We start from the raw sequence: 27,200 nt of genomic DNA, 5'->3' as shown, positions 1-27,200 counted from the left end.
GGTTATATAGGGTGTTTTTATCATAAGATGTTTGTTTTGTGACATCGATTAGCAAACATGGCAAAAATGCTAGGAGATGTAGAACTTCACTTAAGGTAGTATCAGCCATCATCAAGCTTTGGCATACTTTGCTTTGTATTTTTTTTTTTTTTGCTGTTTTCCGCCACACTCAACAATTTTTCAGTTTTCTGGTGGCGCCCAGTTTTTATTGGTGGAAGAGAGAACCCAGATACAATGTACCTGGGGAGACTCTGTGGATCATAGATTTAAATCTTGCAGAATTTGAATTTTTTTTCAATATACCGTATTTTGCCGAATACACACTTTTTTTTAGAGAATATTTTTGTGCCAGAAAGGGGTGCGTATTATATACCACAATAGGTTTTTGACCCTTTTTTCCAGATGAAACTCGGCGATTAAGTAGTGTAATATTTCACTCAAAGACCAAGGCTTCGGATACTGTACGCCTTTTCACGTTCACCTATTTATTAACTAGAAAATTTGACCTCAAGAAAATTACTACAGAAACGTAAAATTGCAGAAAATGTGATATATATACTTACAATATCTAAATAATTCAATTATCATGAAACAAACAGCCAATCAAATTGCATTGGATCTGACTATTCATTACATCGCATGCCGCCATAATTTTGTCACTTGCTAAAAGTTGGTTTACTGTAAGTTTTATGAATAGGCCTAATTTTTAATGAAATACTAATTTGAATCTTTGAAATAACTATTCTTGCGTAAAAGAAATAATTACCGAGAGGGTGCCCAGAGTGTGTGTTTTACGAAGCCAGTGTTGTGTACACTGTGCTTTTGTTAGATACCCCCTCCGGGTAAAGAAATACCTAACAAAATTTTTTTTCACACATTTTAATAGTCATCGTAGTTAACGAGGAGTTGATAATTTGCATCTTTGTACCTACCATGGTGTGAGGATTACAGTAAAATAAGCGATAGTTTAATTGTTTAATTTTATTTTTATAACATCGGCTATTTGATTGATTTTAAGTTTCAACAGAGTCAGTTAAGACTTTAATGCTACAAAATCTCGTGCTTTGCTGAAATGAACAGGCTTGTCCGGGTTGATATTTCCCTGAAGATTCTCATTGAAGATTACCGCGATGTAGACCTCATCTCAAAAAGTTTGCAAATTATTGTGCGTTGTTTAGAATTCATTATTTCTGCAAAAATATTAAGTGAAAATTAACACTAAGTATAAAATAAAGATTACCGCTTGGTCAAAATTTTTGATGCGTATTATACACCCGAAGTGCGTTTTTTCACCAACTTTTAGGCTCAAAGTGGGGGGTGCGTATTAAACACCACTGCGTATTATATTCGGCAAAATACGGTAATAGTAAAATGTACTTTTGCAAGAGTTTATGCAAAATCTATTACATCAACTCAATATTATATGAATGTAATTCTTTCCTTTAATCATGAATTTCTTGGGTTCTCATACCTCCTTAAACCTCTTTCAACAAGACATTCATATGTCGAGAATCAAAATCCTTGCAATATGCACATCTTCAAGTACAAAGGCCCTAGCTTTAAAACTGTGAGAGGAGTTAAAAGGACAAACCATGCACTCACTTTATATTTCCTCAAAACAGACAAAGTTCAACATGTAATTTTCTAAAAAAAATTGAAGAATATCAAAATCCTTGCCACTTGCATATCTTCAATACCCATACAAAAACTCTCTTAAATAAGACCCTCACTTCAAAACTGTGGGAGGAGTTAGCTGGACAAATTATGTACACTCCACCTAACATCGATTTTCAAAGAAAGGGGCAAAACTCCTCCATGAGAAGTCAAAATGATTGATTGATTGTATCTTGCTTAACGTCTCGCTCGAGAATTTTTCACTCATATGGAGACGTCACCAAGACCTGTGAAGGGCTTCAAATTTAGGCCTATGCTCGGCGCTTATGGCCATTGAGCAGTGAGGGTTCTTTAGCATGCCACACCTACTGTGACACGGGTCATCCATTTTTAAGGTCATCTCCGAGGACCTGTGACATTCACACCTGATGCCGAGCGTATGGCAGTGGAACTGTCACAACCTGTTTTGATGACTTGGGTCTGTCGCGGCTGGGATTCGAACCCCGGCCTTCCGCATGCGGGGCGAACGCTCTAACCTCTCGGCCACCGCCTAGATCTAAAGTGACCCAAAAAGAAGCTGCATAGCAAGTCTTAGCTTGATATGTGACAGAGAAATGAAAATAGAAACAAAAACACCCTGAACGGAGGGACGGATGGATACAATACAGACATTGCTCTACCATAATATGTCACATCTAAAGAAGAGCATATAGAAAACAAGACCTCCGCAAGGTGGGGCATCCTGTCGCAATGAGTTTCTATAAGATTTTTTCCTATGAAAACTTGCAGTGACCTTGACCTTTGGACTACAAAATCAAGAGGGGTTCTCCTGTCTTAGAAGAATCAAAAGACTGAGCCAAAAAAAAAGCTGCCAGTAGAGTGTCTACAAGTTTTTTCTATGAAGTCCCATAGTGACCTTGATTTTCAGACAGGGCTCTTCCTCTCTTGATAACAAAACTACATGTGAAGTATCAAATCAATCAAAAAATGTGTCCCTAGAGGATCTACAAGCTTAGTGTTACACACACACATGCTCACCAACACACAAAAATTTCCGTTACTATATCCCCTCTAGCACGGGAGTAAAGTCTCAATGATCTGACAATGATTCTATACCTTAATTTCCTCCATCCAGTCCAAGATATACAGCATTTCTTGGAAAATCTTCTGTAGACTGAGAGACATTTCCAGTCTCATTCGCCTAGCTTTCAAAAGTTCCAGTAAATAGTTCCACAACCTCAAAACATTGTCTTTCCTACAAGAATAGCAAATTCATATCACACCATCACTAAACATACAACAACCAAAAAAAAAATGTTTATAGTATGTGTCCAAAATAACCATTGTACTTGCTATCTAACCTTGCAGTGATTCTTTCTACATCATGGTATCGTTCCTGTTCCAATTCAAAACATACAGACACCACAGCCTGTACTCTCTCTTCATATGCATTAATGTCAGTCTCGATTGCTTCATGTTTTTTGGTTGCCGCCTCTACAGCAGGCAGATCATTACCGAAGTTGTCCTGTGAAACCAATCTTTGATTCTCACTAAGCCAGGTCTCTCTCATGCCAGCTTTCCTGTCAAACCTCGCAGCAAGCTGCTCCAGTTTCTCTTGTCTGTAAACAAGCAAAAATTCAATTTTCATCACATATTTTCTTTTCTTTCTGTAAGATTGTTATGTACATACATTAATCAAAGCAGTTTTCCCGTTATTTGTCAAGAAAACAAAATACTTTAATAAATGCCCTACACATTTACCTAATAAGTTCCTCTCTGAGAGCTAATTCTCTCTCATGTTCTGCCTTTTCCAGCCTGTCCCAGGCTTTATTGATGTCAGAGATTAGTTTTCCCTCCTTGGGTAGATAGGGCCTTTGGTTATTTGCACGCATCTTACTTTGCAGGGTAAACAATAAAACTTCCAAGTTTCCTTTTTCATCAAACCTGCAGTGTTAATTTAATCTAATATAAAACAAATTTTCCATACAATTCATAAATTGCTTTTCATATATACTTGTAGATTTGAAATGCTGCAAATAAATTTAAGTGCACATTCACCTTTAAAACTCTCAAAATCATTTGAGAATAAAATCAAAATGTAGATAGTTTGCAAAGATTTTGCATGAAGTTTTCTTCCTACCCCTTTTTCCTGGAAAAAAGAGCGGGGATTTACAGAAAGATCCCCATGAAATACACACATTTACATAAAACTGAAATAATGTATGGGGGTACTTTTTAGGTTTTTCCTTGGTTCTGTATGTTTTGAAGGCTGCTAACTGCTGCTGGACACCATAGAGGGAGTTAGCAAACTGTCGGTCATTGAGGATGACAATGGTCTGTTCAATCCATTCCAAGAGGTCAGAGGTGAATGTTTCGTAGTCCTGTACCTGTTTGTCTGTATCCAGGGCATGATCAATAACCTGTAATCCATAAGATATGTTCCCAACAAAGAAATGACATACCCTGTAATCATGATGGGCAATTAAAAGGGAAAGGTTGGCCTATAATAGCAGAGGTTTCTTAAATCTATTCCTATTACTTGTTTACTGCTCCATTGCTTCATGCAATGTACACCATCTTTAAATTGCTATATCTGTCCATTCAGCATTTAATTATCACTGGTGAGCATGACATCAACTGTTACCTTTCCAATTCTCTTGCCCTGGACAGATTCTGCCTTCATCTTGGAAAAGTAATGATAATATGTGACGACATAGGTGATGATGGATTTCTCATCAGGGAATTCAACATTACAATCTGAAAATATAATGAACCAGTACTCAAATAAAATGCTTTTAGTCTCCTTTAAAAGATGTGTCCATTAATGGATCATTTTATGTTCAAATTGAGAAAACTGCCAAAGGTATGCTTGTTCATTAATTGAATATTTTATTGTTTTTGATGACAAATATCTAATTCAGAATATATATATATATATATATCTATCTTATAAGTGTATAAAATATGTTACATGTGTGTGTGTGTGTGTGAATATTTTGTTGAATGATTTCTCATCAATACACAACTGCTTTAACTTTTAACTCATTCTTTTTTCATTTCATAAAATTTAATTTCTTTGTTTGCATTTTCACAACCCCAAAAGTACTAGTGTAAATGTTCATGTTCGAATAGTTTCTATACGCCTATCACTTTCTAATAGTAATCATCTTTGAATTGTCACTGACCCTCTGGATCCAGAAGCCTGGTAAGTCCCAGCTTCTCCTCAGCCACTTCAAAAGCATTGTTAAGATTATACAGTGCATTGGATTTCTGTAGCTTGTCATACTGGATCAAGTCAGGTCTAAAATAAGAAGATAACATCTCTGTCATTAAGGTTACATATACAGAAATCAAATCCACATAGGGTTACTTAAATTCTGACACGTGAACACTTCAGTTTCATATTAAGGCATTAGCAGCTTACATGAAGGACTCTCAAAGTTGTGCTTTAAAAAATTGGTAACGGAAATATTGAGAAGAAAAGTAGATGTTTACGATCATAAATTTAATTTAAATGACTGACCCATTACAATTTTTACAATGCTTTTATAATCAAGATCTCTATGAAACTGTACACACTTGTACCATTTCATGATAGATGGTCACACCTCGACTCAAAAAGAAAACAATCAATCACTATCACGAAAACAATCTTTCCTTTCTCACAAATTTCATTTTTATTTTGTCTAAAGTCATGTATTTATAGGTATAGCCTAAATGAGTGGAACAGATGCCTCAACACATTTCTCATTCATTGACAGCAAAGTTTTGTCTACTTGATATACAGAATAGACAGTGACACTGGTACAGATTTTCATATCTCTGGGGCAAAGCAATGAATGTTGATTAAGTTCTTTTCCAAAACGTTCCACCTCACAGCTATTGCCTTATTACAGGCCTGAGTGCAATAAAACACAGTAAGGAAACAATACAAATGTGTCGGAGAGATCAGTCTCAGTTAGAAAGATCAAGTCTCAGTTGGTTGCCTGATGAAAGAATACAACAGGAAATTTTTTTTTTCTCAGAGAAAACTTTACAAAACACACCCACACATGTGATGGCAGTTGTATTACGTCTTACTCAACAAGACATTGTAATTCATGTCAATTCTTTTAATATTGTGTTTGTGGAACCAAAATTGGACTTCATATCATGTTTACACGAAATTTATTCATGGACTGCTAAGTTTTTATATAATCTCATATAAAGTCAAACATAATCAGATTCAGAAGGTAATTCAAACAGAAAAATTCAAGGTGTCAGCATGCTGCCACTTCAGCTGATAATTCTATTGACAGTAAATAAAAGGTCTCTTGCTGACCAGCAGAAATAGCCTTCAAATCTTATAAAACCTGTGTACAGATACCTGAGAAACATATTTAAAGTCATGCATACAAGAACATCAATAACTTCATTGTATGCATCATCATCTGCCTATAAAACCAGTTTTATTGCTGGTTTATTTTGCAAACAAATTGTTTACATTTAGGTTTTAAATGAACAATGACAAATTGTTTTTCCCCATTAAATGACATGCTTGAATTAAGCATGGGTGTTGGCAAACTGAATAGCAGCCTAACAGCTGATAATGACTGGGTATGGATCATTTCTTAACACAAACATTAGTGTAATATAAGCTGTAATTTTCTGCCATCTGGAATGTGTCTAATATCTGACACATAAAGTTAATGTTAACTAGATAAAATTACTTGTATACCAAAATATTCTCTATGCCACTGATAGACTCCCCTCCCTCCTCCAATGAAAATTTTCAACTAACACTAAGCAATATACACTACAAATCAAAAATCCTTTTTAAACACCATATTTTCTCTCTCTTCAAAATATACTTGCCGTATTATAATAATTTAATTTACAAATCAAACATACATTTTCCTTCCCCTCCCAAAAAATGTAACTTCATATTTTCTCATATACAATGTAATATAATAACCACCAAGATAAAAGAAATTGTGGAAAATAACTCCATATCCTGTTACCAAAGAAACAGGATTTACACCATGAACTATATCTACATTCCAGTGTACCAAACTCTGGGAGCTGAACACCAGGTGGTAATGATAAACATCTACTATAGGGAAGAAGCAAAAACTTATCACCAGTCAACAAACACCAACATACACCCTATCAATTCAGCATTACGATGTACACCCTGCATATTCAGCCATTTATAAAACTGCTGTTAAGATGTAATTTGTAGTGATATTTCTTTTAATTTGATCTATAACCCGGATGTGCCAAATGCAGAATCTGTCTTCCTCACTCCAACAAAAACAAGTGCTCCAGATAAGAGACATTCCTCAGATAATACAAAATGTATCAACATACATCTGCTGGTTGGGAGTGGCATGACTTATTAATAAACACCGATTATGTAGGTGTTAAAGCTTCCCTTTCAAACACAAAGATTTATTCCAATTCTTCTACCAATTAAAAGAAACTCTTTCAATAACTGCGATAACCAGATAACAAGATTACAAATAAAACACAATTCTTGCAAGCATGAAATTAACTTCATTACACTGATGTTCTATGTAATCTATTCCACAAAAAATCTCCTGATCTTTCACCTCCAGATGACTGGTTTTATTGACTAGGGACTGAACAAGATTTAGCCTACAGGCTGATTATGACCAGTCATGATTCACCAGTTACGAGTGGAGCATCCTGGCTTCTATTCATAGCATGCTCAGCACTTCTCTTGAGTATGTAGGAAAATTGCCAAGGTGCAATGGTAACTTTTGTGCAATACCTTGTACACAGAGACACACACTGCAAATGTTTATATGATCCAAAAAAGTGCCATTTATTGAATACTTTCATTCTCTCTACAGACACAGAATCAATATATTGCTTTGCGAGTGTTGAACTGTATCCAGAGGCAATATTTATCAGGAATTCCAAGTGTCCAAAATGCCTAATGACTAATGACAACAATCAAAACATACAAAATTGATCTAACTATTCCCTACAGTATATAAAACCTACCAAACCTGCTCACTTGTAACATATTAGTCATAGCTGCTGCAAGTTTAAGCTCATTTTTATTGACAAGTTGTTTTGTCTAGAAACTGAAGCATCTTCAATTTGCGTTCTTGTTTTAGCAGTTTGTTCCATTATTTTAAGAAACCATACACACCAGACGAAGAGCGTTTTACTTCCAACTGTATGACGAGTTCTTGAAAACCATCTAAACCTCCAGTCCTGGCGGACATTTTCTCATGACACCGCCAAAAATCTTATCATAAGTTCTTGGGCCAACCAATCTTTTTCTTTGATTTATTTTTGTAATTCTTATTAGGTCATTAGTGTTGTTATGATTTGACTATCAAAAAATCGGTGCTGAAAGCTGCACACAACGACAATCGATTAATTCATAATTTTTGACATCGATTGTCGCTGACTATTCCGGAAATAATTTAGTTAACGGAACCTGTACAAGTTTTAGTATTATCAAGGGATGTAACTCTAATTTGCGTACTAATATCTTAGAATTCCTGTCTCTTCTGTCCGTGGTAAGCGAGTTTTTAGTCTGGCTGGAAATATTGTTAAAACAAACACTGGTTCATTCACTCATAGATTAATTAAAATGGATCACACAGTGATTCAATTATTGTGTATAATTCCGTATTTGTCCAAAGTTCATTGAATCAATAAATTTGTAAAACAATGGTAAAAACATTTAATTTTTATCTATTCATTAGGATATATAATTTAATCAGAATGGATATTATGTAGTGTACATGCACTTTATCTTAGGCAACCGTAAATGGAAGTTCAAACTACCAATTATTTAATCGATTGTATGCTGCCAATTCAATTCGATAATCGATTGTAACTAAGGTCCGATTTTGTAACACTATACGATGTAATGTATTTCGTTTTGGTTTATCACAAACTATTCTGATGTGCATTCTAGTTTTCAAGTGTAGTGTATATCTGGCTGATAAAATGGTTCACAAAAATGTGTTTTAAAAAAAAACCCGAACCCCAATAAGGGAAACAACAAACTGGAAAAGACACACCCATATGAAAAAGTGACCAGAGCATGCTTTTTTAGCAGCAGTAGAGAAACGACCAGGCTTGGCTGGTTTTGAAAGAAAATATGCATAACAATAAAGATGTTTAACATATATTCAAGTCAGCAATTTGTTTAACCTAATGAAAAAATTGTGTGGGTTTTCTTCTGAAAGGACCTAATGTCCTGCTTGTTTATAAAGTTTTCAAGAACTCTGATCCACAATTTTACACCTGTGAAATCAATATGATTCAGTGCCCTATATGTTAATTCTCATGAGACCATTTACATACATGCATGAGTAATTACTAAGTATTGCCATATGTATCCACCTATCCAAGTTAGCTCCAACAGCATCTAATTACTGTATATGTACCACAATCTTCACTCATTATTTAGCTGGAAACAGTCTACAGATCCTGTTGTATTATCAGTCTCCTGGCTAGCCTACACATCTTGAAACATCATCACAAATAACTGCATACAAGAGCAATTCATCTGCTCCTGTCTCATAGGTTACGTAAAACATTACCACCATTATTGAAAACACAAGTTCCTTGAAGGAGAATATATCCACTTTGTTCTGTTAATATATACCACAAAATTCTTGGCATTTCCAGCATCATACGAAGGAGACAAGTTATTCAACAGTACATGACAATCATCCAAGATTTTTAACCCAGTCAAAATGTTGAGAAACATTAATCATAATGAATTGTTATCATGGTTTTGAAAAAATCTTTGGAGATGATCTAACCTGTGTTTATGTATGAGGGCATTGAAGGCCAGGCCATCTCTCCAGCTAGTAGTGAAGTTACGAACATTAACATTTGGGTATCCCGCAGTCTTCATCTGGCACCACAGTAACAAAGCGTCTTTAGCTGATTTAGTCTCACTGTTGTCTGTTTCCTCCACTGTAATGTCTTGAATCTACAACATTATTGAGTTGTTGATTACCTAGCTGTCATTAACAAAATGACGACTTTAATGAAAACAAACAATTCATTATCTATACACAGTAAATTTATAATTGAGTCCACTCCATTTCAAATTCTTTATTCACTTTAAGAAAACATAATCCATTGTACAGTTATTGTCACAATTTTACTTCTTGTATGCCACATAGAGGATGATTTTTAAGAGAAATTCACTACTACAAAGAATTTTGCTTATTAAAAATAAATTAAATGTTAAATAAAAAGTTACCTGGAATCTAAGAATGATGGTCCAGATGAGACCTAGCGTCAGACGTGAGCTACCATCCACAATATCGTGGGCACCCATGTTCTCTAGATGCACTTTCTGTTCATGGAGAAACTGTAAAGCCTTGTCCACATTCTCCAGACAGTGAATCCTCATTTTGCCTTTGGTAGGACGAGGCTGCAGCATAAAAAAAAATCAGGATTAAGGAAAAGATCACTGCTAAATGAATACATTCTAAAGCCACCAGTAAGATATTCCTAATAAATATTTCAATCCCCATTACTTCTCTACCATCATTTTCTAAAAACCTGTAAAATTGTAACGTGAAACCAATCAAAATAATCATTCAATATATATAATAATCACTAGTAAACAATTGGGAATTCTGGGATTTATCAAGTTTCTTTTTACTACTGGTAGGTACCTTTCCCCATTAGACATGCAATCAGACAGAGGAAGTGGGGCTGGATTGGACACACCCTAAGGAAGCCACCATCCAGCACCACACGCCAGGCCCTGACCTGGAACCCGCAGGGCAAGAGAAAGAGGGTACATCCAAGAAACACCTGGAGGCGTGACTCGGAGGCAGAATTAAAGGTGCAGGACATGACCTGGCACAACACAGCAACAGCAGCCCAGAATCGTGTTTGTTGGAGGACTGTCGTTGATGGCCTATGTTCCTCACGGAACGACAGTCCTATGTAAGTAAGTAGGTACCTTTCCCCTGGATATTTCCCCATTCATAAGTATAAAAAAATGCCTTTAATTTTTGAAAACCCGTAAATTGAAGAAATTCCCTACATAAAACTGCACACGAATTATCAAAATCCAACAATACAGATAATAATCAGTTATTTATTCACTTGTGAGATACTGTTATCTGAGAGGGGTTGCCCCAACTGACTCACTGGAAGGTTGCCCACAACTGACTACTGCCCCACTGGAAGGTTGCCCTCAACTGTCTACTACCCCATTGAAGGGCTGCCCCCAACAAACTATTGCACCACTGGAAGGTTGCCTCCAACTACTACTGCCCTACTGGAGGTTTGTCCCCCACCCCCCAACTGACTACTGCCCCACTGGAGGGTTGCCTACAACTGTCTACTGCCCCACAGGAAGGTTCCCTCAACTGTCTACTGCCCCACAGGAAGGTTTTCCCCAATTGTCTACTGCCCCACTGAAAGGTTGCCTCCAACTGACTACTGCCCCATGAAAAGGTTGCCTCCAACTGTCCACTGCCCCTCTGGAGCCCCCCCCCCCCCCCCCCCCCCCCCAACTGAATACTGTCCCGCTGGGAGGTTCCCCAACTGACTAAGGTTGCCCCTAACTGAATGCTGCCCCCCACTGGAATATGTTGTCTGCATTTTCAATAAATATGTAATCTAAAAGCTGGATAAAATTCTGCAAACTGTATTCCTGGATTGTTGTTAATGAAGACAAGCAAAAAGCCATCTATATGTTTTAATTCAGTAGTTAACTATTTCCTACCAGTCTTTCCCCAGACAGAATTTCCAAAAGTTTCATGAGCATCTTGCCATCTCGAAGATCTATATAGAGGTCCTGGATTCGGCAGCTCATCCGAATCAGGTGCGAGTTCACCCATTTTTGAAATGTCTTCTTCTGTACCGATTCTCTTTCATCTAAAACGTACATATAAGAACTTTGTATTCCTTACTGAATCAGGAGGAGAGAATTGTAATACACTCTCTGATACAATCAGGGGCATGTGCTTTTCCAATTGTCAAATTTTATATGACCCACAATCTTTGATTTAGCAGAGAACATCTCTTGTGATGGTCTCTGCCATTTTGTACTCTGTTATGAAAATCAAGATGAAATTGGTTTTTAGAAATAAAAAAAAAGACTATGATACAATATGAATCAAATATTGTAATACATCTATAATCATATAGGTCTACAAACTTCAAAGTACAGAGTTGAAAGTGTGACACCAGTCTTACTACATTTTCAAGCCTTCTACACACACACAAATACTGAGATCATCGACCAGAGACTAAAAATACAGCGTCAAACCAACAGCTTGTTATGCATTAACCCAGTAATCCTTTATACTACTGTTACCTGTAAGTTTCTTTATTATTCTGAAAAATTCCTTCTCTTGTAATTTTGCAGTAACATTTGAGGTGGTCATTCTCCTCCATTCAGACCAACTCAATCAAATAATGAAATCTATTTGCATATTTCTCAGATCAGTCTAAATTAGATTTCATTACATTGATGTGCACTGTTTTTCAATAATTGGTTGCCCACAATACTAACGCTACCAATGCAAAGTGACCTTTTGACAACATTGTCTGGTCTCATTGCTTCACATTAACAACAGCTTCATCCCTTGAAAACAATAATCATTCCATCTTCATTTTACACATATTAATGATATCGTGAATTCTAGCTATACACACAATGCATCCATCATAATTATTCACTATACCATATAAACAATGATCTTTGTATAAGTAAACGAGGGTAAAGAAAGCAGTGTGTTGTAAAGTGTTATAAACAGGATAAGTGTAAAGCAGCCCAATATTCCTTCCTTCCTACACTCTTAAAATACAGTCATAGACAACTCTGCTGCACAGGATATGATTGTGACATTTTAATTGCATTGCTATTACAATGTATAATGTGTACACAAAAAAATGCCACCCATACTAAATCTAAAACTTTAAAATGTTTTTGCCATAATAGGTTGTATTTATATTTGACAATTGCCTAAACACATTTTCACAAAGAAGATGGGATAAACCCCTTCCTAATTCTTAAACACCGTCTGACCACAAACTTCATTCAATTTTTATTAAACAGATTACAGGAAATGCTCTAAATCTGAGTTAAACTGTCTTGACCTTTAAAGCCATGTCTCAATTCATCAGTCAATAGACACAATAAAGATAATTATTTATCAATGAAATCGCAAGATGATCTGAATTTGTGATTTTCAGAGCTGCATCAGCAACACTTGCTTCATGTTGTATTTTGGACCTTTTTCACAAACAATTAATCCACTATATACAAAATTTTTTATTTAGAGACATTACAAGGGAATGAAGTACAGTGCAGTGTGATATAAAATTCAATGCCTTTACATCCTTTATTAATGCCAGTATCTCTTGCCAATAATCATTATGATGGTGAACTTTACCTGCTAAGGCTTTGATCCTTGACCTTTCAAACAGCTTGGAGGAGTTACTTCCTGGATCAAAGTCCTCTTCCATTCCGGACTCCCACCGGACTCCATTACTGTACTGCTCTATCTCCGTCATGGCGGCTGGTTAGCCTGGCCACAACCGACCTGGAAAACAAGATACTTGATAAAGAAGAACCAAGATAAAAATTAGTTTTGGGCTTTTTGAAACATTACACTGCATATCTGATAATGCAGAATGGGAGTGAACATGCTGATTTAAGTGTCACAATACAGAACAGAACAACCACAATACAACATGTGCCCCGACACATGATAAAACATCTGGAAAACATTACAAAATATTAATTGGTATTTAAATTTTTTTAAATATACACTAAGTGTTCATTTTCTTTCAATATTCCTCCAATATTTGAATTATAACTGATGTATACCCTGATTTAAATGTACAGTAGTAGTACAGAATGAACATGATAGTATATATAATGTATCTATTTATAGGATTTCTATAAATTTCTAAAAATCATTACCAAAAATCATAATCATAAATCATGAATGCTACTTTTTCTTCATAGTGCTTTACAGTTTGCTAAGTACTACTACCTAGATTATAGTTTGTGTAATCATCTAAAAATGCCAGGTGTTGGGTCTCCTTTCTTTTTCACAGATGGTGGTAAACAAATATTTATGCTACTATAATTTCTCTAAAATTACTACACAACTAAAAGTATTTAAGAAGCAAAATATTTCAACTTTACTAAGGTACCATACCTTATCCATTGAAGAAAAGAAAGTTGAAATTTTGTAAAAACAAATGAGTCACCTTGTTCTACAAGCATAATATGCAATGGATAGACTAGTCCCCCATGAAGTTTTAAAATACATGTTAAATGCACAATGCTTCAAGCCTTCTGTCAACAAGTGTCATATGGCAGAGAATGAACTATTGATTGGCATATGTGGATGGTGTAACTGAACCCAATGTTATGCACCAGGAATGTGAACACATAGACTATGAATATATACGTTAACGACACTGTAGGTAATGTTGAAAGGATGTTGGCATGTGTATATTTAACAAAAACCAAACCTTTCGTTTTTGTTTTGTGCTGAGCTTTGTGCTGTATTACAAGGGGATGTAGCACTTATCCACTTATAGATCATTTACATGCAATGCTGTATCCTGAATGCATTACTTCTTGTAATTGCCTCTTTAACAGTGCTTCCACTAAAGTAACTTCAGATCATTAAATTCATTTTGTCACCATTATAACCATAGTCCCACAGAATCTCCCAAGCCCCCCTGATCACATATGCAGATCTGGTAATGGGAAGACAATATAAACTGCTGTCTGGTCATCTGGATGAATACATAATCTAAAACAGCAGTGTTATCTACTGATAAGCTCAGTTAGACAATATGCATGCCTATCAAATATAATATGTACTCTACTTCCTACGAAAACCCTGTGTAACCAATTCAGTTTCATAACGTGCACACTCCAAAAAAAAAGAAAAAAGTTCAATATAAACCACATCAAAAATGTATTAGTACTGTTTTACTTATAGTATCAAATCTATAATTATTTGAAATATGACTTACTGCTTCAAGGAATAATTCCTCTTACAAAAGTATCAAAAGTTCAAGGATAAAAATAGTAATCCCTCTATAAACAAAATTCAATTTGGATCCAGCTCTCTACCCTGAAGCATCCCAAGCAGCTAACACAACTTCACACTGTACACAGAAAGGGGGAGATACAGAGGGCTGCAGAGCTAATTACCACCAGGTCAAATTTCACACAGAGCCTCTGTGATGATGCTCCCTACATCTGCAAACAGTACATTACACACAGTCACCACTGATCTAATACAGCAAACACTCATCTGCCATCATTAGGACAGTCAGCAACAAATATTAACCAAGTTATTACCTCAGAACACAAACCTATAACACACAGTTTTATCAGAATCTTTGATCAATGATTTCAAGTATGATTCATTCTCCTGAATGCAGGCCAAATGCTAAGATCCTTGGAGAAGTATCAAAAGAAAACTCCAAAACCAACCAATTCATGGAATATGATTTCAACACAACTAAAAAATAAATAAATTCTGTCATAATCTTCAATAGCTACCGTTTTATATGGATTGTATAGACTTTCACGGAAGCATTTGCCAAACATTGACTAATGTAAACTACACTAATACAGCATATTAATCTAAGCTGCAAGATCAAAAGTTCAAAGTCTGATGAAAAGCTACATTCACATAGTTTTCATTAAGACCACCCCCCCACCCCCCCCCCCCCCCCCCCCAAAAAAAACCCCAACCAATTACATACAAGATGAATGTTGATCCAAGCCAATTATAATACATGTACATGTTCTAATAATACTCTACCGTTTATTCACAAAATGTATGGTGTAAAAAAAAATTGTTCCCAAAAATATGGTGTAATAGATGTTGGATGACAGAAACTTACAGGGGTGTGTGTGTGTTTCTCCGGGGAGTTTTTAACCTTTGATATCAAGGACCATTCACATTGGGGAAAACAGCAATATTTTGTCGAAATTGGGAAAACACTTAAAAAACAACACTATTCATTTACCTACAAGCAAACTTCAACATCCAGTTGTTTGGGGGTAATGGAAAATGGATATTTTCAAGTAAAGCCATGACCCAGGCATTGTCCAAGTAAGATTTTACCAAAGGAAATTAGTATCGGGTTTCCAGAGCTAGTGGTGGCTGAAGATAACAAGTTTTTCCTCATCTGAATCATCAGAACTCAAATCATCTACATTTTAAATAATTTCGTTTTCTTTATCATTCTCTGAAACTGAAGTAAAAACCTTGGAATTTGTTTCTATTGAAAGACCTTCTGATATCACTGTCATGACTGTCCAATCTTGGACCCAGTGTCTTGTTGATTTTCCACCCGGTCACATGTCAGAATGGTCAGGAGACATGGATTCCTTACTTAAAGATCTATCTTTAGTTTTGAAATATGAAAATATAGGCTTCTTGTTTTTACTGTATCCTCTAATCTAACTTTATGATGATCAACATTTATTTCACACTGACAGATTTATAGAATACAGATGCGGAGCTTAATTGCAATAAAGCTATGAACATAGACAAAATACTCGAAATATGCAGAGAGAGGAGCTCTTTACAAAGTTTCATATCTTTTTTTTTTTTATCATCTTTTGGGAATCTTTAGGGGTCATTTGGGGAAAAGCACCTGTTTTTCAGAATAGGAAATGGGATTGAATTTCAGCCCTCTACTGACACTAAAAAAAATCCCAGTTATCCCATGAACTACCTGATTTTAGATTTCTGACATTGATCCTTAGATCTCATCCCTAAATTTTCTGTAAATCAATGCGAAGTACAGTTTCCAATTCATTGATTTAATACAGTAAACAAAGGTGCCAACATGAAGCATGAATAATTAACCTCTGCAATAAAGAGAAAACTGATATTTCCCATTACTTAATGACCACTTCTTTATCTCAATATAGCTTATGAATTTGACATTGTTGATTTTTTTGGTCTCTCTTGATGCAAGGTGAGAGAGCGATATTAAGATTTTTTATGCACCAGTTATTTCATCAAGCACCTATATAGCATTTCAAGCCATTTAAATGCCTTGAAAAAAAACCCAAAACAAACCCACACAAACAACAACTCAACACTGATATTTGTGAGTTTTCCATCTTAGCTTCCTGTGAGTCCAGTCCTAGGTTTTCATATAGTAAGAGATGTAGGTAGGGTACTTGTAATTCTAATTTTTTTTCAAAAAATAAAATTCTACAATTAATTGTATTAGTTTTAATTTTTTTCCATAGTTAGTAAAGTGACTATAAGATAAATCATTTGTGTTTATAATTAGTGTATATATTTGTGACTTTTGACCGTAAAGATCCCGAAATCATAGAGTGCAATGCATGATTTCCCTATGGTATCTACATTTTGTCCAACTTATCAACTTTGCACAATTTTTCTGGGTGTTCATATCCACATGTGTGCTAGCTCTCGTAATCAGTAGTTGTTCAATGCAATCTAGTGCCCCATTGAGATAACTGCCTCTGAAAGTACTACTCTTCAAGGTAACTTAAATTTTTGTTATGACTAAGCAAGTAGGTAAAGAAAAGACACACCCTGATTCCTTCCCTAAGTTATCATTACAGGCTATTTCTAGTCTAAAAGCAAAATCAGACCATGTTCATAGAATTGAATTTTTTGCACATGTTGGGAGGTAGGCATGTATAACACAATTCTTCTCCTCCAACAAGGGATATATATGGGACACAAAAATTTCAGTATACACCCTAGCCACCTTATAGCTAACCCTATCACCATCCCTAAGACATGCTACCAATGTCAGAATATATGTTTCAAATTAAACTGATGATGCCACACACTCCATCATCATGATATGCAGTTATTCTGCATTAACATCAACAAGATTTTTATGAATCTACATAAATTATAAAAATTTCAACAATGACGCAACATTCATACCAAAACTTGTGTTTACATCAACTTTATCAAAGATCATTAGTTGCAGCAGCAGGGTGTCTAATGAGGGACGTCACTTGTGTATAAAATTAAGAGATTTATTTTGAATACCTTAACAGTAATATACTGAAAGACATGGACGAAAAATTCACTCACATGTCAGATCAACTTCACCTAACAATAAAATAATTAAACACACTTCGTATTTGTGCTATAACATGAATTGAGTGCACAACTGTGTATTATGCGGGAAATGGATCGATAATCCTCGCAAAATGGAACCACACTGTTATGACGTCGAGGCATCACCTATCTTAGCTGCAAGGTCGAAGGCAAAGATCACACATAATTCTGAACAGAGATAAATCCCAACCGGCCTCAATAGTAGCTAGATAGCTCTCAGTTTATAAAATATACCACTTTATTGTCAAATTCTTCAATCAATTCGGACGTATTGTTCGATATTTGAACTTCAAACAAATGCAAACGCGCCATGTTGAACTGACTTCACACCAAAACCCCTGAAGTTGTTAAATGCTCGTTCTCATTTGTACAACTAGAGATCAGCGTAATACTTACCGATATCAATTGGTTATATCTCTATTTTACTTTGCAAAATCCAGAATAAAATCCAGTATTCCTGAATCAAAATGCAAGTACCGGTCTTGGCTGCTGAAGATTGCGGGAACCCAACCCGGCCGATTTTGTTGTTTAATTATGTGAAAAGTAGTTCCTTGAGTTCCCCCGTGTTTTCTTAATAGCGTACCTTCGTCTACGTTCATTGAACTTTCAACACAACAAAACATACCAGCAAAACAACTAATAATGATAATGTATAATCATTGGTCTTCAAATTAAAAAAATATTTCTTATGCAGACGAAGCTGTCTGCGCGTAGAAATATTTGGTAAATAGTGCGAAAACATATGATGTCATTTTCAATCCTAAAAATAGACTCTCTCTCTCTCTCTCTCTCTCTCTCTCTCTCTCTCTCTCTCTCTCTCTCTCTCTCTCTCTCTCGTTATCAACCAATTCTAGCTTTATATTTTATTTTGGCTACATATTATCCAGATGGTAATCAGACCTATATGACCTTTTCATATTTCATGCTAAAGTATCGAAAAATTTGTCGTGGTGCCAATTTAAGAGCGGATCAAGAAAGGGAGGGGGTGGGGACCGGGGCGGGGGCACTGACACCCCCCCCCCACCCCCTGTCTATTTCATTCTGTCTGTTGACATGCTATGTTTGTGCATATGTGATATGATATAAGTGTTGTAATTAAGTCATGCCGCTGATGAGGTCCTAATTTGGTAACAAATACATTCGTGTGTACATGTTATGTATAGGCCGAGAGAGAGAGAGAGAGAGAGAGAGAGAGAGAGAGAGAGAGAGAGAGAGAGGGGGGGGGAGGAGGGAGGGAGAGAGAGAGTAAAACGTGTAAAGTGAGGACAAATTTCAACGAATGGACAGGAGTTGCGTGACCAACATGTGAAAGATGTAGATACAAAATATTACCTTAGTGAGGACAAGTGGTGTGGACATGTCCTTACTAATATTCTCTCTCAAAAACCTTTTTTTCATAATTCGAAAGAGAGTATTAGATAAACTTTTATAGGTATCCCTATAGCTATACCTGTGAGGACGTCCTCACTTGGTAGGTTTGGTCGGCTAGAGAGAGAGAGAGAGAGAGAGAGAGTTACGAAATTTTTAAACTCCTTTCCTTTTTCAACCACACACATTTTAATTAAATCTTTTAAAACACATCTTATTTCAAATTTTCAAAAACTTTTCTTATCCGTGCAATTGCTGGCAACTCTTTCAACATGATATGAATTAAACATAAAAACTCAATTACTAACTATAGTTATTTTGTTTATTTTATATATTTGTTGGGTTTTTAAAAATGTTTGTTATAGTTTATTTTGAATAAAATTTTTGGAGAAGTTTTTTTTTTTTTTTTTTAATCAAGAGGAGCTGAGATGTTAGGATACGAAAATATTAATAGCGTTGGGTGAACTTTACTAGAACATTTCATGGAAGTTAAATATAACTGAATTGAGAGTCACTGAAACCAATAATATGCTGAAGGGGGAAAATCCAAACCTTTTGTCGATAAATAAACAAGCATTCTGGGAGTATTGAAATTGGCAATACATAGTCCCCTACCGGTTGCAAAAATTACTGTACCACAACAGTATTCAAAGTTCATTATGTAGGTTATGGTAAAAGGGAAAATTGGGGAACCAAGATAGGAATGGTTGAAAATCAACTACTATTCGAGTAGACACTAGACAAGGAAAAGAGACAAATTTATAATTACATGTAGGTTTAGGTCTTTAACCAAGTCAATAAATTGAAATATAGGTGATCATGAATAATTTAGTTACATTGTTGTATTACTATGCTTGAAGTTTTAATGAGTGTGATACTCTTATCTACAGAAATGAGTGAAATAAGTGAAAAATCAACGGACCAAGACAAAATTCAAACTTGATCTGTGACTTGTTATGGCGAAGCAACATACCAAATATCAAATAAATATCTGCAAGAACAGAGAAAAGGGGTGCGGAAAACTGAACCGACGGACAGACGGACGGAGCGCAAACCTAAAGTTCCCTTCGACTTCGTCAGTAGGGGACTAAAAAGAGGATCGAACCTAGGCTTCGTTCATGTAAAACAAGAGATCGACCCACAGGCCCCAATTACGGGCTATGAAATATAATAATTTTCCTGTTCTGCATGTAACCAGCGCGCTAGACCGCTCGACCATGGCAGTCGAGTGTGCTGGTTTCGAAAATTGGACTATTTTTGACAGTATTTGCCCTGCTCCCAAGGCCCTGGGGATGCCAGAGTCCAGAAATTCATAATATAAGTCCCCTTTGACCCAAAGATGCTTCATACTAAATCCATTTTGGCTTCAGCCTGAAACCGAAACCCCTACCTCTGGGATCATGAAATGCAATTTTGGTAAAGGACTTCTAAGTATCCATTTAGTTTCTGATATCAATACATGTAGATGTTATTTAAATGTTTTACACGAACATTATGTACCAAGTTTGGCCCTGCCCTGGAGACAGAACTTCTACTTCGGGGATCATGAAATTTACAATTTTGGTAGTAGCCTTCCTGCTCTACTTGACAATGCATTTAGATTTTCTTACAGATGTGCAGTTGTGAAGAGGAAGATTTTTAAAAATCAGTCTATTTTTGGCAATTTTCGTCCTGCCTTTAAAGTCTCAGGGGTGCAGGAGTTCTGAAATTTACACGTTAAGTCCTTCCCCCTCAAATGTTAGATGCTTCATACCAAATTTGAAAAGTCATCCAAAAGAAGTTAAAAATGTTTAATTGTTTACACACATCAGTGGCGGATTTAAGAGGGGGGGGGGGGGGGGGGGGCAGATAAAATTTTCAAATTTAAGGTAAATCGTGGTATTGGCCTATCTTGTTTAGAAAAATGTACTAAACGATAAAAGAAGCAATAATTTCTACCACTCCCGAGGAAATAAATGACAAAATCTTTTGATTTTTTAAAATTTTTTAATTAGGAGAACTTAATTTTTTCCAAAAACCCTTAAAATTTGCGTCATTTTACTAACTTCACCATATTAAAAATGATAGAAAATAGTACAATGACTTCAATAGGAGACAAGAGCTTCCGGGGGCTTCGCCCCCTGGGCCCCCACCAGGACCCAGACCCCCTGCCTCATAAAGTGGCGCCCCCGTAACCGCAATTCCTGGATCCGCCCCTGCACATGGATGCAGACCAATAACAATGATTGACCTAACATATGGCAAGAACGAAGAAATTTTTTACAGCATATTTTTAAACAGATTGTAACTGTGACTTGCAATTATAGTGGGGCTATATCAAATAAAAAAAAGAATGTGTATGTGTGTGTGTGTGTGTGTGTGTGTGTGTGTGTGAGAGAGAGAGAGAGAGAGAGAGAGAGAGAGAGAGAGATTCTACAATATATACATGTAATCTAGTTTTGGTTCCTATTTTGCAAAAAATGAGAACAAAGAAGCATAAGGTGCAACATAGATATCAATTCTTTAAAAATGGAAATTGCTTCCAACTTCCAAAGAAAAATACTTGGATCTGCCCCTGATACCTAAATTAAAGTATATAGAAGTTAAAGGTGTTATGATTTGTGATACATTATGGTTGTGATATTAACTTTTCTTCTTATTTCTTCTCTCCCTGTGGAGAATAGAGACATGAACATTTCCTCTCCATTCTGTCCTTTGTTCTGCTATCCTGCTTACCTTTGTCCAGGTCTTGAATCTTTCTCTCTCTACTGTTCTTTTCCATGTTTCTTTATAGGTCTGCCTCTCTTTTGCTTTCCGTCAGGAGTCCATGTGAGTGCTACTCTAGCTTGCTTAGTCTTGTCCATTCCTCAAAATGTGACCTATCCATTTCCATCTCCTTTTTCTTAAAACACTAGCTACTAATGGGCTCCCTTCCTGCTCTTTACCTGTCTCGTACCTTTTGAGGCCAGTATATCCGCAGGATCCTCCTTAGCCTGATCTTGTGTAGGAAGGTATCCAGTATATCCGCAGGATCCTCCTTAGCCTGATCTTGTGTAGGAAGGTATCCAGTATATCCGTAGGATCCTCCTTCGTGTAGGAAGGTATCCAGTACATCCGCAGGATCATCCTTAGCCTGATCTTGTGTAGGAAGGTATCCAGTATATCTGCAGGATCCGCCTTAGCCTGATCTTGTGTAGGAAGGTATCCAGTATATCCGCAGGATCCTCCTTAGCCTGATCTTGTGTAGGAAGGTATCCAGTATATCCGCAGGATCCTCCTTCGTGTAGGAAGGTATCCAGTATATCTGCAGGATCCGCCTTAGCCTGATCTTGTGTAGGAAGGTATCCAGTATATCCGCAGGATCCTCCTTAGCCTGATCTTGTGTAGGAAGGTATCCAGGACCTGCTCGTCACCCTTTGTCATTTTCCATGTTTTGCTGTTGTAAAGTAGAACTGCAGATCACATTGGAATTGAACAATCTTGTCTTCGTTTTCTTTCCAAGCGCCTCTTGGCCTTTTGGCTAAGATATGTTCTTATCAGATTAATTCTTTATACTATTAACTACAAATATCAATATACACAATTCAGTATGATACAAAGATATATACTAGTACTGTCATATGTTAGATTATTATTTAGATAAAATCATCTCAATTAGATGCAGAACTGTATAGCTCTCCGAGAAAAAAATGAGCCATATGAGAGACATCGTTGGTAATAGCCACGGGTGCTTCTCTCCATCATCAGATGAGCATGTGTGGACTCAAAACTGTGGTTTGCAATGCTGTATGTTGATGAACAAATCCAGGATTGGTAGAACCCCCAAAGGAAAATGGACAATCATCCTGAAATGTTAGTTGTGTTGGATCTTGGATCCACCTACTTGTGGTTCAGGTTGTCTTGTGTCCTTTGTGTTTGCATGTCACATGACTGGTTAGAGATAGAGAGAAAGAGTGTGTGAGAGAGAGAGTGTGTGAGTTGTGTTCATTAAAAACATTTTTACCTGTCCAGCCTATACCTACTCACACCGTTGAAGTTGAAACACGTAAATTATGAAGTAATATTGTATAGGGTTATGCTAACTGGTAAGATTTATCTATTATTATATTCATAGTTCAGAGTTTAATGCTATATACATTGAATATAAGAAATCTTTCTAAGAATAAAGTTAATTTACTGATATCTAGAGTTAGTGAACTGCATGTAAAGTATGAATGTTATTATAAGTATGTTGTACAAATGTTTTCCCCATTGAATATTATATTTAAAAACCCCAAGAATTGTTGCTGATCTATCAATGGGTTACATGTTCAACACCTGTGACCTGGGTTTTGGTTAACTGCAGCTCTCTGGGGGGGGGGGGGGGGGGGGAAATTGGGACAGTCCAGAGCCTAGTCTGTCCCAATTTATCCCAGAGGACTACAATTCTGCAGGTAGGTTTTGTAAAGATTCTCAATTTTTTGGCCTATGTTTGGTCAAGGTATCAGCATAATTTAGTATGAAGGGGTCATAGTTATACATGAAAGTGACAATGCATTCAAAGTCTCTAACCTGCTCTAGAAATTTAACACAGTAATTACAAAAATACAGGTCAAAATTTATCTGGGTCTAAATCAAGCTTACCTGGGAATGCGACAGAGTCCAAAACCTTAGATCTGCTCCAATAATGTTAAGTTGCACATTCATCAGGTTGCACATCCCATTCAGCACCTGAAGCAAACCTGGTTGTCTGCATCTCTAACTGCAATTTCCATGTCTGATTGATTTAGGATTATTACATAATATGCAAGGTTTAGAGTTACTATTCATCATCTATTTATATCATCCAGGCCATTTATTAATCCTCTTGCAAGGGTAAGGCCTGGCTGTAATGTCGAGATCGAAATCTTTCTTTCCATACTTGGCGATCCTGTGGATTGATATTATCCAATCCTTTAGACTCTAGGTCTCGCTAAATACTAACTCATCCCACATCATCTTTGGTTTGCTTGCAGCTCGATATCCAGTGACATTCAGTGTACGAACCTGTGATATTCAACCTGTACTGCGCTCAATATGGCCTAGCCATCTCAGCCTACGTGCCTGGAGAACATCAGTGATGTTTCTGATGTAAAGCTGAGTAATAAGAGACTCAAAGATGACATTCACTTCAGGATTGACAAGGCAGATCCATCTTATCATGGCTTTGTTGTTGTGTATCAGTTTCCTTAGAGTGGAGGCTGTTAATGCCCATGTTTCGGAACCATATAGCAACACAGGTCTAATGTAGGTTGAATATGGATGGCCCTAGGTTGTGATTGCTAGATGTTTGTTCATCAGGATTGCAAGAAGCTCTCTGAATTTCTTCCAAGCAGACTTGCATTGTGTTGTTGTTGTTCACAGCCAGATGACAGTGTCCCCAAGGTAACAGGAGTCCACTACCATTTCAAATGTCTCTTCACCAATTTTTACCTCCGTCATAGGCCTACCATCATTAGGTCGAGCAAATCCATGACAGCGCAGACACTTGTATCTTGGATCAAGTTTAAGAGGATCATTGATTCCACTACATTTCTTATGGACCCAGCATGAGCAGCTGTTACAGAAGATGGAGTTCTTGTCTGTGCCATTTACAGATCATACATGGGTATTTTCCTGTACTTCTAATAGATTCCACATTCAAGCCTGATATCATTACTTTGGTCTTACCCATGTTGACCTCGAGTCCTTTCTCCTCCAAGCTCTTCTTCCACTTGGCCACTTTTTCAATCAGACTCAATATAGGTGTCAATAATTGCTAGATCATCAGCATATAGGCCCTCCTAAGGTAAGCTTGTACGAAATAGGATCGACTATTAAATGCAATAAAGTCCCAAAATTGTTCTAGAAACTTTAATTAGTTTGGTCATTCATTTTAAAAATGTAGGCCACACTCAGCATCCTTTGATGATATTTTCATAGTGAATACAAAAGTATCCTTTTACAAATTGAGATTCCATTCATTTTCATCAAATTGCATAAAAAGGCAATCAGATTCTGTAAACATTAATAGATAATCAATAATCTTCTAAGTTGACAACTTGGGCATCTGTACAAGGTACAAGTTAATGACAAGACACTATATTTATATTACAAATCACATTTTCCTCTATGAAACAACCAATTTCAGCACACGACACACTCCGTTCATATTGACTATGAACGGATTATGAACCAGTTTAAAGCATGCGACTGAGAGAGCTTAATGATTTGAAAAAATACCATGTGTTACAAAAATCTCGCAGTCACACCTCGGATTAAGATTGTGAAATTACGTGGATTATCATCCCAATCTTGTGGTCTCCTAGCTCCAAAATACAGTGCACAGTGCAATGTTGATAAAAGGCAGGATAAGACGAAGTGTGACGTCATGTCTGTTTTGATGTACGTCACAATACGACTGACATAGGTGGATCTTCGGAGTTCGTTTTATGCAACAAAATATTTCCTGACTTATACAAGCAATGTAAACAAATGGTGATTAAGTAAATGAATATAAATATAAGAAATGAACATCACTTTTGAGCTGTTCATGGTCAATATGAACGGATTTTGATTTGAGGCAAATTCTTTGCGAATTGCTAGCGCGATTCACAGAATTTGCGTCAAACCCAAATCCATTCATATTGACCATGAACAGCTCAAAAGTGATGTTCATTTATTAAATGGTTTCCACAATATTGTCAATCATCTTTCTGACCTTGAACAACAAATCAACAGGCTGTTCTTGCTAGTTAAACCTTCGATAACCACTACTCTTTTCACATTTTTGTACTCATCTCGTTTGATTATGGGCTGTTCCCTTCATTTTGTTTCATGTGAAAGCCCTTATAGCCCAAATGCTATAACTATAGACAATAAGCCAAAGATTTTCCATAAAGTTTAGGCACACCATCCAATGGCTATATGATAAGCTCAATGAGCCTTAAAAAATTTGTCTCAAGTGAGCTGAAAAGAAGATAGAACACTCAAGATCTGTATATACGTCGTTAATGTTATATTTAACAAACAAGCATTTCATAACAATACATCAAACAATGCGTTTAAAACATCACAAATACAAATAATTTCTGAAAGAAAAGAAATGCAATTTGCAATGATAATAATTGATTTAAAGATATTTATACATAATACATGTTTACATCGAATTGCACTGAAATAATGACAACTAAAACATAATAAAAATATTGACAATCAATTCTGTAATTTTCATTGCATGTACATGTATCAATAACATATCACAGTATAAAACTGTTTTAATATTAAAATCAAACAACTGAATAATTTTGAATGCCAGCAGAAATCAGTATGGTGGTTATACTCTTTTCAGATGTCAACTGGACATTCTTTCGTATCTCTGCAACAGTAGTAGTGAACAATGACGCCGTTTGGATACCTCACAAAGGCACTGAAATAAAAAAAACATGTATGCACACTGTATGGATATCTAGAAGACATTAATCTATGAAGATACAATTATGTTTGCTCTGGGTTTTTTTTTTTTTTTTTTTTTTTTTTTACACTTAAGTATAAAATCCTGTTTGTTCTGTCATTTGTATCCTCCTCCCTCTTGTTCTTTCTCCAGGGACCCAAACTTGATTTATAATAAATCTTGTATATATGTATATGGATTACGACCAAGACTGGTGAAAGCAAAAGTTTCTGTCAAAAGGCATTAGATAAATCAAATGGATCTCAGCAGTAAAACATTCCCTATTTCATGTTTACCACTAACCTATATATAACTACCTTGTAATAAACTATTAATGATATAATGTAGTTTTAAATTTCATATCTGCTAATTTAAGACTGCACTATATAGTAGTGTTTAAATTTCATATCTGCTGATTTAAGACTGCACTATTTAGTAAATCGTTGGAAATGAACTAAAACAATTCCTCTGCATTAGGATTACTCTATGAGGATATATTTACAGTTGATCTAGTTGTATCAAAAGTATGTAGTTCTGACTGAGGCTGAGGGCAACAAATGATTTGTCAATTCTGAGTTCAAATTGCTATCCAATGCTGAAATTGGAGGGCCACTGTTTGCAGTTGAGTCCAACAGGTTATTTGTTGCATGAAACCTTTCTAACAACCGCTTTGT

General features: G+C 36.1%; 2 protein-coding genes across 20 annotated transcripts in view; both read right to left on the bottom strand.

Moving 5' to 3' along the window:
• Nucleotides 1-18,473, bottom strand: part of LOC125648994 (spectrin beta chain-like) — a 45,299-nt gene extending 26,826 nt beyond the window's left edge. For 13 of the 19 annotated variants that reach the window (XM_048876112.2, XM_048876115.2, XM_048876114.2 and 10 more), the window contains exons 1-11: nt 18,126-18,457; nt 13,020-13,169; nt 11,345-11,496; nt 9,860-10,033; nt 9,411-9,583; nt 4,800-4,915; nt 4,259-4,371; nt 3,847-4,034; nt 3,376-3,558; nt 2,976-3,233; nt 2,731-2,869 (exon numbers count right to left, since the gene is read on the bottom strand). In XM_048876112.2, coding sequence (XP_048732069.2) covers nt 2,731-2,869; nt 2,976-3,233; nt 3,376-3,558; nt 3,847-4,034; nt 4,259-4,371; nt 4,800-4,915; nt 9,411-9,583; nt 9,860-10,033; nt 11,345-11,496; nt 13,020-13,140 — 1,617 coding nt within the window. In that variant the 5' untranslated portion in view covers nt 13,141-13,169; nt 18,126-18,457. Of the gene's footprint in view, nt 1-2,730; nt 2,870-2,975; nt 3,234-3,375; nt 3,559-3,846; nt 4,035-4,258; nt 4,372-4,799; nt 4,916-9,410; nt 9,584-9,859; nt 10,034-11,344; nt 11,497-11,938; nt 13,170-14,625 lie in introns of all 19 variants that reach the window. The other 6 variants (XM_056164687.1, XM_056164688.1, XM_056164691.1 and 3 more) reach the window with 4 other exon arrangements.
• A 7,594-nt stretch (nt 18,474-26,067) lies between these two features.
• Nucleotides 26,068-27,200, bottom strand: part of LOC125650599 (vam6/Vps39-like protein) — a 32,421-nt gene continuing 31,288 nt past the window's right edge. Inside the window, exon 26 of the mRNA XM_048879030.2 lies at nt 26,068-26,502. Within this exon, the coding sequence (XP_048734987.1) occupies nt 26,421-26,502 (82 nt within the window). The 3' untranslated portion in view covers nt 26,068-26,420. The remainder of the gene's footprint in view (nt 26,503-27,200) is intronic.

The sequence above is a fragment of the Ostrea edulis genome, chromosome 5, assembly GCF_947568905.1.
Source record: "Ostrea edulis chromosome 5, xbOstEdul1.1, whole genome shotgun sequence".
Lineage (NCBI taxonomy): Eukaryota > Metazoa > Mollusca > Bivalvia > Ostreida > Ostreidae > Ostrea > Ostrea edulis.
This window is presented reverse-complemented; position numbering and strand designations above follow the sequence as displayed.